This window comes from Takifugu flavidus, chromosome 1, assembly GCF_003711565.1.
Source record: "Takifugu flavidus isolate HTHZ2018 chromosome 1, ASM371156v2, whole genome shotgun sequence".
NCBI lineage: Eukaryota > Metazoa > Chordata > Actinopteri > Tetraodontiformes > Tetraodontidae > Takifugu > Takifugu flavidus.
The window spans coordinates 14,046,846-14,065,458 of NC_079520.1; the positions used below are offsets into that span (position 1 = coordinate 14,046,846).

The 18,613-nt window shown below is 42.0% G+C and overlaps 2 protein-coding genes and 1 long non-coding RNA gene across 4 annotated transcripts; 1 reads left to right on the plus strand and 2 right to left on the minus strand.

Moving 5' to 3' along the window:
* Nucleotides 1-406: 406 nt before the first annotated feature.
* On the minus strand, nt 407-3,278 carry si:ch211-218d20.15 (uncharacterized). The gene is made up of 8 exons (XM_057046908.1): nt 2,915-3,278; nt 2,558-2,676; nt 1,814-1,874; nt 1,655-1,722; nt 1,439-1,541; nt 1,183-1,301; nt 950-1,095; nt 407-869 (listed from the first exon to the last, which is right to left on the minus strand). Exons 1-8 carry the CDS (start codon nt 2,973-2,975, stop codon nt 761-763), a joined length of 786 nt encoding a protein of 261 aa, XP_056902888.1. The 5' UTR covers nt 2,976-3,278; the 3' UTR covers nt 407-760.
* LOC130533482 (uncharacterized) lies at nt 1,639-3,535 on the plus strand. Its single transcript, XR_008952594.1, has 2 exons — nt 1,639-2,893; nt 3,276-3,535. It is a non-coding gene; the product is annotated as an uncharacterized LOC130533482 (long non-coding RNA).
* A 241-nt stretch (nt 3,536-3,776) lies between these two features.
* med14 (mediator complex subunit 14) lies at nt 3,777-18,602 on the minus strand. Of its 2 annotated transcripts, XM_057046825.1 has the most exons (29): nt 17,769-18,602; nt 17,247-17,273; nt 17,057-17,162; nt 16,796-16,969; nt 15,926-16,055; nt 15,683-15,811; nt 15,416-15,523; nt 15,097-15,229; nt 14,855-15,005; nt 14,663-14,774; nt 14,248-14,373; nt 14,035-14,113; nt 13,653-13,812; nt 13,325-13,534; nt 12,559-12,693; nt 12,376-12,452; nt 12,136-12,296; nt 11,802-11,948; nt 10,458-10,702; nt 9,484-9,753; nt 9,103-9,352; nt 8,563-8,685; nt 8,208-8,387; nt 7,373-7,611; nt 7,120-7,299; nt 6,838-6,945; nt 6,498-6,623; nt 4,590-4,779; nt 3,777-4,507 (listed from the first exon to the last, which is right to left on the minus strand). In XM_057046825.1, exons 1-29 carry the CDS (start codon nt 17,942-17,944, stop codon nt 4,434-4,436), a joined length of 4,326 nt encoding a protein of 1,441 aa, XP_056902805.1. In that variant the 5' UTR covers nt 17,945-18,602; the 3' UTR covers nt 3,777-4,433. The 2 variants fall into 2 exon arrangements, with proteins under 2 accessions (XP_056902805.1, XP_056902813.1); XM_057046833.1 differs by lacking the exon at nt 8,563-8,685 and having other exon boundaries at nt 17,769-18,394.
* Between the last annotated feature and the right edge of the window lie 11 nt (nt 18,603-18,613).

Genomic DNA, 18,613 nt, shown 5'->3' on the forward strand with positions numbered 1-18,613 from the left:
GGATTATAACTAAAAACAATCAAGATGCTGAGGAAGTATAGACTTGAAACTTCAAGATGTTTCTCAAAAACAATTCACGTTTCGATGCAGAGTGCTTCAGTTCTTAGAAGATCAAATGTATTCTTGACTGCTTTAACCAGCAGTTTGACGGGTAGTGTCTATGGCCTCATTAGTTTAAGACCAAATAAAGCAGATAAAAGGTCTGGAGTTGATTTAAGATGATTAAACATATGGTTGTCATTTGAAACCAAAGGGATAGGGACAGTGAAGGAGGAAATAACTGAACTGAAGAATCCAAAGTAAATCTGGCAGAACAACCATTTGGTACGTTCCTATAAAAAGGCAGATGAACAGATTTCTGGATGTGTATACACAGGATGCAAAACAGCAAAATGTCTGAAAAGCCTTTTCTCAATATCAATCAATTTTATTATTCCACTTTATGTAAAAAAAAAGATTTATTTTGTTAACTTAATTAGCTAAGTTGTAACACTTGTGCAATAAATGATTCAACAGTTTTACCTTCAAACAGAGTCATATGGATTAACTTATGTTGCATTCAGACAGAATATAAAAACATACGTTTTATTTTTACCACCCATGATTGTTCTTTTCAGCACATAATAAAAACAAGGAGGGGGAAAAAATGTGGCCCCACCAGTTAGTTCACAGGATCAAGTATTTCACCATCTCACAGTCAGTCAACATGTGTTTGTTCACATCATCCACACAAATCAGAGAGAGGATCTTGTAGCCTGCATCAGGACAAAAGTTGTGACACAAATGTAACGGCCTGATGAAGTTCATCTGTCAGCTCCTCCGGTAAGGACAACACCATCGACGTCAAACTTTGTGTTATCTGTAAAATCCTACAAAGAGAATGGCACCGCTTTGTTATGTTCTTCCTGGCGCATGAACATTTCCGGCAACACGATGCGTCACAACTCACCATGTGGTGTACTGAGCAGCCAGCTGAGGTTCGTGCTTGGAACCTTCATCTGTGGACAAACACTGTTTCATTTGCTTGAAGTTGGCTTCGATATCTTTCTTTATTTCAGAGAGCGCATGACTTCCTCTGAAGGTGCAAATGACTTGCTGCACAAAGCAAACAAAAACATTGTTTTCAGTGGATTAAAGGCATAAATATCAATGCAGAGCAGTTTAAAGGTTGGTACTACTTGCATAAATAACAGAGAGCTGGTGAGCGATGTATTTATGACTTCCGAGGTGTCTGATATCTTCCTCTAGTTGCTGACTCAGCACCAGGAGTTGGTTTAGTTTGGCAACATGGAGTAAATAATCTACACAAGAAGCATGTGGTTAGGATAAAGGTGCCGATGTAAACCTAAGTGTGTACTGGCTTTTTCATTTTATGGAACAGTGTAACTGTAGCCCTAATAAAGGGTCTTTATCTGAATTGTGACAGTCTTAATGTTACCATCCATTGGTGGCCTCTCCAGCATGTCAACGGGGCTGCCTTGAATAAGGAAAACCTCTACACGAGGAAACATTGCTGATAAGCCCACGATGTCAAGGTAGTCCTGAGGAAACACACAAGAGTTCTCATCCAGCAGATGCCATCAATCAGAGTCCTTCTGAGTCATAGGACTGTTCTTTTATTCTGGGGTAAATTTAATGATCATGAAATGATCACCTCTAGCTCAGGCATTGGCTTTGGTAAATGTTCAAGGCACTGCAACATCCGGTCAAGAATTTCTGACCCTTGAGAATGAAAAATGCAAAGATACAGCGTTTATTCAAAACAAGGTGCCACCAAGTCAAATAACACATTTTTATAGGTAGTCCAACCAACCTTGAGCCTGGAAAGTGTCCGACTCCTCTGGGCTACAGCCTTGTCCTAACTGCTCCTGGAACTGCAATATAGAAACGATGACTGAAGAAACAGAATGCACCCAGATAAAAACCATGTTTTTTTTTTTTTTTTAATTTAACTTGAAGACACTGCATATTTATACTTTATATGTACATGGTAAAATGTTGTTGTTTCTGTTGCTGTCTGTTTGGAACCTAGGAAAAATAGTTATGGTCACCTTTTCCCCAACATGTTGATAATGTTGAAAGGGGTGATTGAAAGGTAAGAAGCAGTCCATTGGAAACAGCATTCCAGCACGTTTTTGTTCCAAAGCTGCACTATATACCAAACACAAATGTCTAATTTCTAAACTTCCATGGACACCACCTTTAATGCCCAGTACCTCAATATGCAGAGAATGGCCAGAGCATACTTGGAATGGGTATTAACATGTGTTCAAGTGAAAAGGGTGGAATAAAGCCATATTGTCGAGTTAAAATATTGCCATTGCTTTTGTTCAATATAATTTTTTACACAGGCGCCTCTGCCTGGTATCTGCTGCAAAGAAGACAAATCTTAACACTGGAAATTAAATTACCTTTTGCATTTTTATTTTTGGAAAAAGAAAAAAAAATCCACCTCAGCTTATATATTCACTACCATATTTAATACACAGAACATAGGGCCAGGGTGGCTCCCTAAAACTACTGCATCCGCACCGACTGATGCAAGTGATGCATCTACCTGCTGCATCTGTGCCCTGATGAGGAGGTCCAGTTGCCCACAGAGACACAGCATCTCCAAGCCCACCTGCTCTGGACTCAGATGGACAGGCATAAGCGGTCTCTTCAACTGTAACTCCACTGGACACACAAAGATCTGGAGGTCAGAACTGGAGGTCCTTCATCACAGAACCACCCAGCGTTTCTCTCAATCTTACAGTAACAGGCCACGGGAAAACCCACCGCGGCGTCATGTCCACAAACAATAGACATCACAGCCTAAATGGGAGCGGCCAGTCATTGTTTTAAGTGACTCGAATGGACTAAAATCTTACAGGACAGTCCGAATCATGAACAAGTGGGTGCTACTGGAACTTACCTTTGAATACCTGATGGTACGCGCACGGTTGACAGATCGGTTCTGATGTGTTCACGGCCATGACTGTCTTGAAACTGCTGGTTTTTGTCGGTGATGTTAGCCGAGCTAATAAAAAAATGATACTAATTTAAAATAAAACCACAGGCATTGTGTAGGTAAGGAAAAACGGTTCCATTTGCTTATTTCACTGTAGTCCATCTGCCTACCGGAACGGGGTGTGTTCAAGTGTCAAATGTGCAGGCGCGGTGAATAGAATCTAAAACGACGTCATTTCATTTTTCACCGTAGTTGGTCGTTTTCTTATTGACGATGCTCCCCCATAAGGTAAAAACATAAGCATGTATTATGTGTATTTTTTCAGGTATCGAGTTTTTCGTGCGGTGATAAGAGAGAATAGCGCATTCGACAGCAGCCGGTTAGCGGAGCGGTGGTTTGTACACTTGAACACACCTCGAGTGACTGAGAACGAGCCATTCCAAATGATGTCATGTGCCGACAGACCACCGAGGGTCTCTTCAGATTCTACCCCGACTAAAGTCATTGTAACAAACACATCCAGACACTTTTCCCAGGATCTCGATTTTCTGATACATTTTATAAAGCCTTTTTGGTTCTGATGTACTTTCTTGTGATTTCTTTTTGTGTCATCCAATGTAGAAATCGTGGTTGGGATAATAGGTAATCCTAAGAATGAAATCCCACCCTTTAGGCTCATTATTACTGCATAATGTTTAAATTTATACAGCTCCTTTATAGTTCAGCATCATTCAAACATATTATGAGCTGAGGTTTTCCCATGTTTCAGTGCCCTTCTGTTTAAAAAGCACTAAGATTTTAACTTTGTGCAAATTTGTACATCCCATTGGAAGATCAAAAACCAACTCTGGGCTTGGTTTATTAAATAGCAGTCAGAAGACATGGTAAAAATCCTTCATTAAGGACAGGAAAACATCCATAAAAATAAAGCAGGCTTATAAAGTCTGTCACAGTTTTTCATTGAGCCAAGTGAAAGTTTGTAATAGAAAAAGCAGAGAAAATGAATGCAAAAGACATTTAAATAGTGTTTAACATATCTCTTAGTTCTTTTGTAATAGTCTGGTGTTATAAAAGGGGAGAGACAAAGAAAGGAACAGAGACAATCCTCACAAAAGATTATTTTCAACGCTCAAATATATAACAATGTACACATCTTGTAAACAACCTCAAGTTGACAAGATAATGCCGTTTACAAGTGCACCTAGGGAAAAATATATAAATCCATTCGCATCAGTTGCCACCCCACAGCAAAAATATACTAACAAATCCTGATCTTAGCAGGAATTAAAACTGCAGTCCAAAAGTGTACATTTGACTCTTAGAAAACAATTATTTACAAGGTCTGGTGGCTGTAGGCGTGCTTTCGATATGTTGGGAACACCGTTCATAGGACAAATTTTATAAATGAGATGAGGAATAGGCTGAATTCTGGGGCACAAAAGGAGTCCATCCGAGGTCAGGTACTAGTTCTGGACTGGTAAGTCTACTGACGAGTGCAGGGGGGCAAAGTGAGGTTGGCCATCAACTCGTGAACAGAAGCAAATATTGTACATTCACCTGAAAAGAAAAGAGCAAATGGTCAGTGTTCACAGATCCATCTGTATTCGTATTGTAAGCCTGCACGGCCCGCTAGACTCACCCTGTCTGGCCGGATGCAGTTCATTGAACCTCTTGAGGATATTAGAGACCATGAGCGCTGCAGCCCCAGACGAACTGTGCTGTCTGGGAATGTCAGCCTGCTGCGTGAGGCCTGTAGCCATGTCGTACACAATGGGGACAATGATGCTTACTGGGTCCTGGGGAACTGGGAGCCGCTGGGTCAGTTGTAACTGCAAACATGGAGAATCAGGGTTATGACGACTCAGGCAATAATGTGAAGTATTTAACAAACTGGCCTTCTCAGATATTATCAATAAGCTGAGGCACCTATCAACTGTCACATGAGTGGATTGATAGGGAGCTAAAACAAGGGTGAGTTTCTAAAGACAACAAATTGCAATATTTTTAACCGCCAAATTAATCTTTTCAACTGCATGAAGTTCAGCTAGTGAAGAACTAAAGACTGGATATTATAAATATGTCATGAACAGTGTTGGGCAAGTCACTTCCATAACGGACTATATTTCATATTACTTTATATTACTTGCATTTAATAATAAGTTACTTCACCATATTACCCCCTGTCTAAAATTATAAGTCACTTATTACTTTTCAGCTACTTCCACAACAATAATCACTGGGTATATGGCATTCCAAAGTCAAGGTATGCAATATTTTGCCATGTCAAATAATCCTCATTTATCTGGTGTTTTTCTACTTTAAAATATGAGGAAAGCAACATCAGTGCTTGTGTTGAGCTCCGCTCCCTGTTGATGTTTCATTGCTTTTACTGTACAGCAGCGACTAGTAAAAATAAATGAAAAGCTGCTGAATAGACTGGACAAAAGCGAGAGGCTGCTCGTTTCACAGCAGCTACTTTCAGCTGTAGATAATTCCCTTGCTCTTCCACCAGCTCAACAAATGCACCTTACTGGGACGTTCTTATTTCCTCCACCACTGAGGTTAATGTGACAGTTGGCATTTGTCGGCATGTTAGCAACACAACAAAAAAAATTGTGATTTGAATTTTCAAGAAACGTTAATAATGGACCGAGAAAAAGTTTATTCAATTTTGGAGAGGTTCCAATTCCGGAGGGACCTTGGCCTTTAATCTTCCAAAGATCAGAGGGGCCGATCAAAGGTTTTGATCAAATCCCACCATGTCAAATCCCACATACTATTTTACTATTCTATACGACCTGTTTTAAGTCCAACAGCCTCCATGAAAGGAAGATAACTCAGATCTCTCTCCAAGTGCCGCGATTCTCTAAATGGGATCATAGTCTGTAATCGGCTGACTCATCAGCAATCCTTTCACCGAGGCTAGACCTCGAGTACAAAATGAGCAACAGATGGAGGCAGACAAACTCGATGAATGAAACGTAGATCCATCAGCAACGCGCCACCTCTTTCTGCAGCACCAAGACTCCCGCCTGTGTGACAGCTTAGATTGTAATGCCTTACCAGACTCAGCAATAGTAATTTGACCAAAATATAGCAATGCCTTGCTTACTTTTGTAAGGCATTTGCCCAACACTGGTCATGAACTGTAGCTGCTATTGCCACATAACCCTCAGGTATGAAGAGAACATCAGATCAAGCTTGACTATGTATCACTGGCTAATGGTTTGGTTTTGGAATGGTGGATAAAGCCAATTTTTGCTCGTTCTCATGTGGTCCATATTTGTATGCTCACTACCAGGAGGATGTGGTCAGCTATAACCAGACGCATCTGAAAGTGGTTATTATAAACACTTGCAACCACTTGTGATTGGACAATTGAAGAGGCATGTGAAAACAATACTGAAACTGATATTTTTCATAAAATTACTAAATGGGTTGCAATTTAAAAACCCTGTTGAAGCCAAAAGGAAAGAACAAAGGCCCAATGCACAATGTCTTCAAAATTACAACCGAAGAACCATTTTTTCCTAATGGGGATACTTACAAAGAAAAGCATCTTGGACTTGAGAACCACAGCGATGGTTCCTGGGGGTGCAATTGGAGGAGCACTGGGAGGAATAGTGAGGCAGAATTGGACATTCCATTTTAGCTGTCCAGCCTGATCAGGGAACTGCAGAAGCGACAAAGGTTTGTGTTTAATGTACACACTTACAGCACAAAATATGATTTATGATGACACAACCTCAGCTTCATCTTTATGTTACAAAAACCTGCACAGACACCAATTTTCAATTGTTTTGTAGACTGTTATAAATTACATTTTACAACTCTTCAGTTGTGATGCAATACATGTAATTTTGTATGTAAAATAAGCTGGTACACACCAGTTCAAGCTTCATAATGCGCACACAGTCCCTCAGGATGTTGGTAGGTGCCCCCAGAAGCTTTGTGAAAGCATTCAGGGTATTGTACTTGAATGGAGGACCAGCAACCTAGAAATTAGACAGATTTATGGAAGGAATGATCAATGTTTACTGGAGGACAAGAATTTATCTTTAGTTGAAACTAGATAAAATGTAGAACTCCAAGCAAAACCCCAAAATCTTTAAGTATAATATCACATATGTGAAAATAAAAATGTTTTTAGTCCATATAGGGTCACTTACCCGTGTCTCAAAGAACTTTTCTAGCACCTGAAGCTCCTCTTGAGACCATGGACCTGTGTTTTCTGGAGTGACCTTGAGCTGCAGTGTCTGGTAGTTCTTTGGGTTGAGCGCCACTCGGCACTTGAGCATGTCTGTCTTGAACATGATTACCCCTGGTTCATTTGAGTTCACAATGGACAACTAAAGAAAAGTAGACAGAATTAGGAGGGAAACAAAACACCAGCATCTTTAAAATGTTCTGAAAGGCTCTTACGTTAGCCTCCTGCTGGATGATTCTCTGTAAGTGCCTTCTCATAATGACCGAACCTAAAAAACGCTCGAGCGGCGAGCACAGGTAACTTCCTGCCAGTCCAGGCACCAGGCAAGGAGTGGGTGAGGGAAGCAGCAGCACATGCAAGGCATTGTGGGTAAGGATAGTAGGAATGGAAGCAGCCCAGGGGCGTTGAGGTAGCTTTCGGGGTGGAGGCATACTGGTAGGCATGATCTGTGAACCTAGACCAAAGGAAAAAAAGATATCCCATCAATCACAAAAAGATACCGTGACATTTTTAAGAACCATCTCATTAATGAGAGAATTACCCAATTAACACAAATCTGACTTGGCAAAAGAAACTGGGTACTGAATAGAACAGAAGCAGATTAAGATTTCAAGTTCTGGTGGAATGTCTGGCTAAATGTATATATATCTGTCTTTGATTATTTATCTTTCCATTCCCACAACAATGAAAAGTGAAAATTGAATTATGGGGCAGATTTTGGAATTTTAAATAATAATGAGTGATCCCCAGCTTTACCCCAGCTTAAAAACTGTCGATCATTTGACAGTCTCAGGATTTATAATTTGTACCCAGAAATTGTTAGTTGTAATAAACACGTCAAGTCCCACTATTGTTTCCAACTAAACAATAGTGAACTAATGATGCATTATATTTGTCAAGAGCCAGTTACTCAACTTAAGTAGATAGGTAGAAGGAAAAACATCTGCCTCCAAAATTTAGTGGAATAAAAGTTGAGCAGTAAAAAAGTAACTCAAGTACAAACGCTGCAGTCCTGTTTTATAGTATTAGTAAATTGACATTAATACTTACTGGTCCCTGCACGTGGTGAATGAGGGTCTGGGATGGGTGAGTGTAGTGATGGGTTACCAGGGGACATGCTATGGATCCTTGCCCCAGGAGAAGGCCCTGAGAACTGTGGCGAGCCTGGCCACTGACCTCTGTGGCTTGGAGACACCATGGCATATGGAGAACTGGGGTCCATCCCGGTGCCTAGAATGAAGGACAGGTGCTATTTGATTAATGTTCCATGCATCCAACCATCACATGACTACACCACTGTGGGACAGGTAACCAAAGAATAGTCATCATGTGCATCGGTGTTCAGTTCAGCCCAGCAGACCAGATAGACCACCAGCTTGGCGATTACAGCCACCCTGCTGCTTACCATGGGGACTGGCAAAGCTGGTCTGGCCCATGGCTATACCCAGAGAAGACGGAGATGGGGTGGGCCCAAAAGGAGAGGGTGCCCTCAGGACTCCACTAGGGGAGCCAGAGGTATGGATATTTCCTGCATGTGCGTACACACAGACACACACCAAAGGCTCATCAGACTCTCAGGTTGACAAGATCTCTTGAAACACACACACACCACTCCGTCACTCAGACACACATGCTAAAGCAAGACGGGAGGGCTGCACCCTCTGGCTGGTGGAATGAGATGAAAAGGAATGAAGGAAAAGCAGGACGAGTGAAGCCGTTGTCCCCTGGGAGCAGGACGGACAGCCTGCTGAGTGAGTAGCTGATCTGACTTGATACAGGTAAAAATGCTGATACACAGTAAGCAGTGTGAAATAAAAAGCAAAAAGAACCTATAAAAAAAACAAAACATTTTGTAACCCTGTATGGAAGATTGGGATTGATGACAAGGCCAATACTGGACATCATTCATTCACATTTATGAAGTCTGAAGTAAGCTTGCCAATACCTGGTGACTGTGTGGGCATCATGGATGGCGAGGGAGCCACATTGGCGTGGTAATTTGGTGGCGGTGAAGTCAGAGGAGGATAGACGCCTCCTGCGGTGGCTCTCATCGGCTGTGGCTGCTGTTGCGCTTGTAACTGATTCATCAGACTGTCCGTGATGTCGACACCCACTGGCGAGGGGGGGTTATCATCTTCATTGACCGAGCGTCTCCTTGCGTCCTGATTACTGTCTACAAACATGGTCAGGAATGTCTAAAAAAACCAAAGCAGAAGTGCATAAGTTGCATATTGTTTCAGATGGTTCAGCTGCCAAGTCAAAGGTATTTATGGTTTTTTCATTAAGAACTTTATATATGCTACAGCGACAAATACAAATGGCATACCTTCAGCCCAGGAGCAGGATAGAAGCCCTCAACAATCTTGGTGTTGTCAAAAAGGCTGTAGGCTCCGTCTCTGATGGCTACCACACCGCGACTGCGACAGTAGATGTCGATGCAGTACATATTGCGAAAGGCCAAGCGGATGTGTGTGGCGGACTGGGGTAAGATGGAAAAGCACTGGTAGGCAGTGTTGGTGCGCTGAGTCAGACCGAGCATGGGCACTGTTGGCAGCTTGTTGATTGCATTTAGTGGCGCCTGTGTATCGTAAAGAACCTGAAGGAGACAGCAAATGGTAAATCTTAAGCTGGACTACACAGAACATTGAAGTTGACTTGTTAATGATGTGTAGTGCAATGAAAAGTGGTCTGTGTCTGAAATCACACACTCATTCCACTACTCACTACACAGGGATTTGGCTTGAGTGAACTATGACACACTCACTGATAAGCTGAAATTCCACTTTTGGACACTTAGCCATGGTGCTTTAAATGCATCATATGTCCCAAAATAGATAACTAAATACCAGATTGACATCAGCGTGGGTAGAGTACCAGTAATTATTTTAAATGAATAAATATAAACCGCTCACTGGTTGTTTGTTGGACTTTTATGTCAACATTTATTTTATTAATTCATTAATAATTAGCGTCATGTTTATCTCATCACATGTGATTGTAAAGGATGAGGGGATCAATTGTTCGGTGATCCTCACTTAACATTCAGACACTCCAACAAAATGGCATATACAGTAGTGAGTGCACTATATAGGGAATAGTGGGAAATGTTTGCACTCTAATGGTTCCTCTCAACATGAACCACATGAGTAAAAATATTATTTGCAATTTGTGTTCTCAGGACTCAATCAACCGGGGAACAAATACACATATTAACCAGTAGAACGTAAACCAATAGTATGCATATATTTACAGTATGTAGTTAAACAGTGTGGCTGTATTTTCATTACACTGTTAATGTACCTGCAGCAGTTGCATCACATTTGGATTCTTGTTGAACATCTCTTGTAGCTGATGGAGGATGATATTGTGGCAGTTGGAACAGCCAGAGTTTGGGCCCACTGTGCCCAAGGCAAGGTGGAAACGCTGGCTGCTTGAGTTCCACTGGATGGTGACAGAACTGCCTTTGGTGGCACCGTAGCACAACACCAGCTTACGGTAGTTGTATAACCGCACCTCTGAGAACAGGCTCAGGTATGATGGCATATCTGTTGGACACGGGCCCAGAGACAAGTTTAGTCTGTGACCAACAAAACTGGTCCCACATATTGATCACATGGAAAGGTGAAAGAGGTCAGCCGATAAGAAAACTGTCGCTTTTATTGATCATAACTATGCTTGGCTTTTGGATGCCGCAATGTGGAAAATGGAAAAATGTCCACTGATTATCATTTCTTGAGCGGGATGTGTTGTTCTGGACCGAAGGAATAGGTGGATTTCTGTGATCATCCTTAAGGATCGTGAATCTCTGTAGCGAACTTTTCATTGATATTACCCCAAATATCATTTGTACTTCACTACTTGTGCGGTTTTCTGGTCTTGATACCCTTAGTTTATGTATTGTGTGTACTTTGACTAAAATGCTTATGATTAAAATCATAAGGTATGATTCACGCTAGCTAACCCGATTAAATTTGACGAGTGAAATTCATATGTACCAAATGTTAGTCCAAAAACTGATTAATAAAGTCTTCCTTCTTTACACTAAGTATAAGTACCAAGTATATTTGATCACCTGTTACATTAAAGACTAGGAAAAGGCTCATGTCAGTTATCTGGTATTGGTGCTCACTTGGTGCATACAAGCATTGTTGCAGTGATCTTGCATATTATCCAAAGCAAAACATTTATCCCTCTTTTTTTAATTTATATTTTCCAGGCACCAAGAGGAATGATCTGCTTTCAACAGAGTACAGGTGCAGCCGCAGATTAGAAGCTCCGTAAACATGGATTTGGCAATAAATATGGTTCCTGCAGTACAAATTTCCAACACTTTTGTGATATAATGATTCAGGGCTTCTCCACTGAACTGGCTGCCCTCACTGGTGAAGATAACATTGCTATTTCCATCGGATAATGTGACTTATTTGCAGCAGAAATGCTGTCGTTAACTACTCATATTTCCATCCAACATGGCAGTAGAAACATTGGATCACGTGGTTTGATGGCAGAGGCCTATAGCCTCTATAGGCAGTAGAAATCAAAGCTAATGTGTTTCATGTCCTTCTGGAATTCGCAACACCACCAAAATAAATTTGTTTTGCTTCGAAAATAATTAAAAGAAATGCTTTCTTTGTGTGCACCTACCTGGCAGTGTACGAGAAAAATTGAGGACGCACTGGTAGAGCTGACTGATAGCAGTCCAGTCATTAAGGAACATTTCCACCACCTTTCTTCCTCCAACTGGCTCCGACAGAGGGTTTTCATAGGTCAGGTAGATGTGCCGCGTGGAGGCTGGTGGTGCAGTTTTTTGTTTAGAAAAAAATAGCAGATTCAAGCCCCCCAGTCAAGTATGTTTAAATACAGTGTAACCATTTTTAAATAGAAAAAAAAGATATCAATATTAAACAGCTGCTGTATAATAATGGCAAAAAGAATTTCAACACTGTTTTCTTTCATAAATTTGGGGGGGGGGGTGTACCTTGCTCTTTGCTGTGCGTGCTGTTTAGAGGGCAATTGGCCAGCACGAGTTCAGCCACCCAGGTTCGGTTGTTCCTGCCCTGCAATCGGAATGTGCAGTCCAGCAGAGACCGTTCCAAAGCTCTCCTTGTTTCTTCTCCAACACTTTTACAGGGAGGAATCCTGCAGGATGAAACATTTTATCAATTAGTCATTGTGAATGCGTATATTAATTTCAGGCATCTCTGCTTGAATCTCTTACTTTAGTAGACAAATTGCATGACTGCTGCCATCTCCTTCCACTTGGACTCCTTGGTTTGGGATCTCCATGTTTGCCAACTGGTCAAAGAAAACAATGAGACATGCAAATGAGGTGTCCAAGTGTTCTGAATCTTTCTTAAATGTTGGCGATAATGATTCACACTTCCATAGCATCATATCTTACCTCTACCCTAAGGCCTATAAAAGGCATATTGGTGTCACACATTGCTACTACATGAGCCAGTTCTTTGTTGAAGGCACACATTTCTCCAGACCGCTTTGGCTTCTTTGGCTCTGGGTCCCCGTGTTCCCCAGATATCTACAGGACGGTAATAAAATGTTCACATTTCTCATTGCTGCTGCTTTCACATTCTTAAAGTGACACACATTGTAGCAATGCAGTCACCTCTTATTGTTGGCAGCTCAACACCACAAACAGATGACTTTCCAAGAATGTCAACAAAAATGCATCAACACAGCCTTTAATAAATGAGCAAAATGACATTTTGGTATGATACTACACTTTATAGGCCTCTTTGCACTGAAATGCTTTACTTGTATGAACATCTTTTGGAGAATTAATCAAGATATGTTTCTGTGTTATTCTAGAATTGGATTCATACTGGTAAAACAGGAACTACCAGGATTGTTGTATATGCTGGCTAGCCGTGTTCATAGAGTCAAAGCATTAATTGACATAAAAAATGACTCTTCTTCGGCACAGGTGGCAGGATTAGTGCAACATGTAGAGGTCTAATCTGCCTAGTTTAACTGGAGATGAACATCAGCGGTTCTTGTATAGCAACAGCTGATATTATTTACAGTAATTAAAAGCACATATGGTTTTGCCATCAGGAGACGAGACGTCACTGTTGATGGGGTCTTATGTCACTTAATATCTAACAGGTCAAAGGCAAGCAAAGCCGGAAAACATGCTTGGTCACACGTACTTTAGCACTTGCTGCTTTTCTCTTTGTTCCTGGTCGAGCTCCTTTCCCTTTTATGGTGTCTTGGGCGAGTTGCTCTAGGTTGGGTTTAAATGGCTGCAGGAGTTGTGCACATAAAGGGCCATCTTCTCCTTCCAACTGAGACACAGACAGGAAAGAGTACTTGTACTGCAGAGCTGTGGGACTGTTGGGCATTTCAAACATTTCCACCGCCTACAGAAAACAGAAAAAAAAGAAAAAATATATAAAAACAGAAAGGGAGGACACAGCAATGAGCAGCATTTTTCCCCAGAGGAATTTTCTCCATATTCAGCGATGTTGACAAACTTACAATGTAGTACTGTGGTAGACGAGTTAGCTTAACAAAGAGTTTGTGTTTGGACAGGCTGTCAACAGGGTGAGAAGCCGAGTTTGACAAGTGAAGGACATTGGTGCACACAGTAGGAAGGTGTTTCACAGACTGTCGACAGCGCTGCTCCCCCAACCAGAACCTTGACGGAGAAAAGGAAAGACCTGTTGTTACTCTCAGTAAAGTCAGAGAACTCTAGCACTGCGGGCTCGGCCGAGCCAAGTGTTTGACAGCTATCATTACCTACTTCAATTATTCAAGGTGACATGACGGAAGCAGGTGTCAGACTGCAAATGGCTCATATTTCTCCACTGTACATTACACTACTGCCTATGATCACACATCATACTCAGTGTGGACTTACTTCAGCTGTTGAAGCCAAGAAATGATGCGTTTCATATTATCGTTTATGGACTTTTCAATGTCATCCAGCATAGACTGATCTAGGGAAACAAACCAGTTTATTGCTAGAGAACACGCATACAAACTGCCGTTTGCATTTCTAAATCAAGATATTTTAGTGGCTAAACAAGGAAAATATGACAGAAAAGGAAAAAAGAGAATCATTTGTCCATACCTAATCCGTACAGCATAGGTTGAAACATGCCAGAGTGCAGGTCTACAAAAATGTGTAAACACTCTGAGCGGCCACAGGGTTCAAGTATGGGAATGATGAGTGTGGGTAAAGCCGTCTCTATGAATGCTGAAATAAACATACCAGTGTAAGCAGTACTGTAGCTACAACTACAGACACCAAGTTACCATCAGAGCAGCACAAATCAGCACAATTTCAGAATAAAAATCAAACTTTCAGTGTCACTTTTCATCACTGCCAGTAAATATTAACTCGTTTTCATCTACTAATTGGTATCGATAGCTGGATATTTACATTGGTTAGTGCACATCTGTGGAACTGAAAACATGTGAAAATGTAACAAAAACGTGCTCCTAAAATTTGAAAGATTCTGTATAATGAGAAGTTAAACACGCACCATTGTCGCTGGGATTGTTGGCTTTCAGAATGGCTTTCAGCTCTTGTAGCTTTTGATGGGACCGTGCATGAACACTGTCAATCAGAAGCTTTTCTACCGACAGATGATCGATCTAAATATGCGAGAGAGAAAAAAGAAATGAGTATATTTTGATGGTAAATCATGAAAAACATTTTAGGCCAGCATCCTTACCTTCATTGCCCTCTCTATTAATTTAGAGTCACAAGACGGGAGAGGAGGCTCATGAGAGATCTGCAGTGGTTTTGATCCATCACTTTCATCGATCTTGATAGTGACTTTATATACAGATGCTGTGCCTGTTTTTCTGCCTAAAACCTGCTGGCTAAAGAATACAAGAAAAGAACATTTAAAATAGGTTGCATGATTTTGAGCATTCATTCCTCAGTGCGTTTGTTCGAGGAAGGCGAGCGTACTTCCAAACAGACAGTGTCAGGTATTTGGCAGGGACGTATCTCTCTTCCTGCACCAGGTCTCCCCATCGCTCCCTAATCAGCATTAATGTCTGAGAGTGAAGCACTTCCAGTTGAAGTGACAGACAGAAAGAGTCTGGCAAAAACAGTCAAGGAAGAGAACATATGAGACAGTCAAAAACAGTCAGGTTCTGCAGGTTTTTTCTTCTTGACCTTCCAAACTGTACATTTCCCATCATGTTCACTTTAGGATTACTGCAGTTCACACCAAAGAGAGAATAAATTACAGGTTTGTGCAAGGTGATGCGGACTGTAAGGATACGCAAACAGGTGTACATGTCCTGTAGAGGTTTTTCATCTGCACAGAGCCGTGCCTGGACCAACTCATGGATAAAATTCACCTGCAAACTGTGGACCAAGGCTCTACCATCTGCCGAAAATGAGAGAGGTACACAGGAAATAAAAGTGTATGAGACAAGTGGCAGATGAACCAGTTGGTATTAAAGGAGACAAATATAAGCGGTCAAGTTGAACCAATGCTTTGTGATAAGCACTGAGCTGTCCAACCAAGACCAAAGATACACCTCACCTCCAGTCTCTTTGTCCTCCACAAGGATGTCCAACTTCAACAGCCTCCAAGGAATATCAGGATCATCCCCCATCACAGTCAAAGTAGCCTCAAACTCTCCCTCCACGCGAAACTTTACACGGCCGTTAGCTGCATAAATGTAGAAAAATAAAGACCTTTTTAATGCAACACAACTGAAACGGAGCCAACAGAGCCAACAGAGCCAACCTCACCGTGAGACTCACTACCAAACATTATGCTTACCAACAGTGAGATTGGCCAACTGAGGTGGCAAGTCTGTGGTGACAAGACGGTGTCGTAGGATCTGATTAAGCTGGTTTAGGGTGGTCTGCTTCTCAGATTTGGTGATAGGATCCGGTGGTATGATCTTATCCTATACAAACGAACCAAGAGATACAGTTAGCTCCACCAGTGGCTAAATATACTTTTTTTTTAATCATTTTCCCTGCAATTAAGTTCAAATCAACAATATGAAAGTAACACCAATGAAAACCTAATGAGGAATTAGAGCTTTTCTATGAATAACACCTCCACTTTAAGCAGCTCAAATCATCTGGACAAAGTTAACAAAATGAATTTAAAACATGCAACGAAAAAGAAAAAAGTGTATAATGGGCAACAGACAAGAGAAGGAGCACCTTAGCGGAGTGATGTGGGAGAAACACAAAAACCTGCCTCTCCGCTTGATGTGATGAGTGAACATTACTATGTGCACAAAGATGGATGATGTTTTCATTTCACTAACGACCCTGCTGATGCCAGATGCACTACTCAGGGGCTTCAAGATCTGGTACAGCGCCTGGATAAATGGATACGTCCTCCTGGGGACATTAATCTGTGCGTTCCCTCAGCAATGACTAGGCACAATTGAATTTATCGCGGACATTTTCAAATCGGGACTCATTGTTTTTCCCAATCCACACTATAACATCAGATGATGCGACAGTAAAAATGTGTTCATTAGTTACAAATGGTGCATGAGGAAAATACAACTGTCAAGTAAAAAGGAACAAAATAACAAATGCTCTGCTTGTCAGATGCTTAAATCTGCCGCGAAACAAATCCACAGCAGACGCGGTGGCATCTGGTGACCATCTGCAATCAGGGACTTACTCGAATACACGTGGGCAAGCGCGGGTACGATCCTGTTGTCAGGACATCGATTGCAAAGGGAATGGCGAAGCTGGGCAGGCGAGCATGGACGAGTGCATCTCTGGCCAGAGAGGCGAGCCTGTCAGCCGTGTCCACAAACAAGATCGTCTGTTGATCCAGGAAGCTGGAAATCATCTGTTACGATGGATACGATGGAGGGTAAAAGTGAATCGACAACATCTGACGGACTTGACAATTTACATGTCTCTCATTTTGACATACCGCACATTTCTCCACCTTCCCGGCATTGCTCGCCCATTTCACCAAGGCCAGAAGACGCACAAACAGCTGCCTTGTGCGACTCGCAAACTGGACGATCTCAATTTTCCTGAAACCAATTCAAAGGTTTAATATCTGCTCCACAATGTTAGCAAATAATGAATCGGTGACTTGGTGAAATTGAGAAACGTACCTCTCCATGTCAGTTTTCCTGGGCAGACTAATGAATGAACAAACAGAAAAGAAGGAGAAATCAATAAAAGACATAAAAACAACAATGCAGGTAAAGTTTTGGTCAGTGTCTTCATCTTTGACACGGCCACATGTGATATTAGCTTCCATGTGTCAGCAGTTTTAATGCAGGTTCTTCACAGTAGCCTGTTTTTATCCGCCTGTAAAGGGGATAAAAACAGCAACTAAGTGCTGGGGAAGGTCCTGCTGTGGTTTTGTACTGGGGCTGTACTGGTTTCAGCATCTTACTGGGACTATTTACTGTAGCGTCCTGTGACACCGTCACCGATGGTCGGCCACTTTCTCATAGTTCATGTAAGCCAAGAAGGAATAAAAGACTGTACAAAGGCCGCAATCGGTTTATTGAATGATGTGTGATTATCGCATGGCATTTATTTAATGAGTCTAGGAAGCCTCTGCAGGTCATCATGGTTAATTAGCACACTGATTAGCACTGAGGCCTAAACGTCCTGTTGCTACTTACAGTTCTGCCAGGAGCGTAATTTCATGGTAGGTCCTCTGGAGGAGAAATTCAATCAGCAGGCTTAATCGGACCCCCTGGGTGGCCCCTCCACCCGTCGGCGGAGGCTGTGGGCCCGAAAGAACGGGACCTCCAAGCGGGACGAGCTGCCCATCAGTCCCGATCTGCACTGGAGCCATTTTACAAAGACGATGGATGAGTTCGCTACGGCGACGCGCATCTAAGGCTGCAGCTGAAACCTGCTGATGTAGGAGCCCGAGTCCCGTGGAACCGCGATTTAAGCGGCCTACCACAGCATCGTGGTTCCTCGGAAGACACTCGATTTCTCCAAGATGTCGCGGAATTAGAAAATACACCAATTTGCGAAAGTGGTTACGGGAAAGGCTCACAAGCCCGCGACCGCCATCTTTGCAAGGGACCCGGGCCGCCTGGTGGGAAGGAAAACCCGGACCGGATCTTCGAGGAGGCGCTCCACGTTTGAGGGCACCAGTGGGCCTGGGTGTGATGCTAAACGCGTATTACTCCAATAGTAAAGCTTGGCTGTATTAAATGACCTAATAATGGTAATTTCCTGCAGTAATCAATACGCTGACTGACACGTAAATCTATAAATGAATAACAACAAAACGCTCTTTATTTTGGCAATGGGCACGGATTAAAATACCGAACGCTTAAACATGAAATAAGGAACAATTTGGTCATTTGACAATGACGTTACTGGTTTCTGACCAGTCCCTGAACTGGGAGGAGCGTCACTTCCCCCCGCTTGGTTGGAAGCAAACCCCGACCTGGATTCCTTAGTGGAACCGGAGTCATTTCGCCGAAATCGAGAAGGATTTAAGTCATTT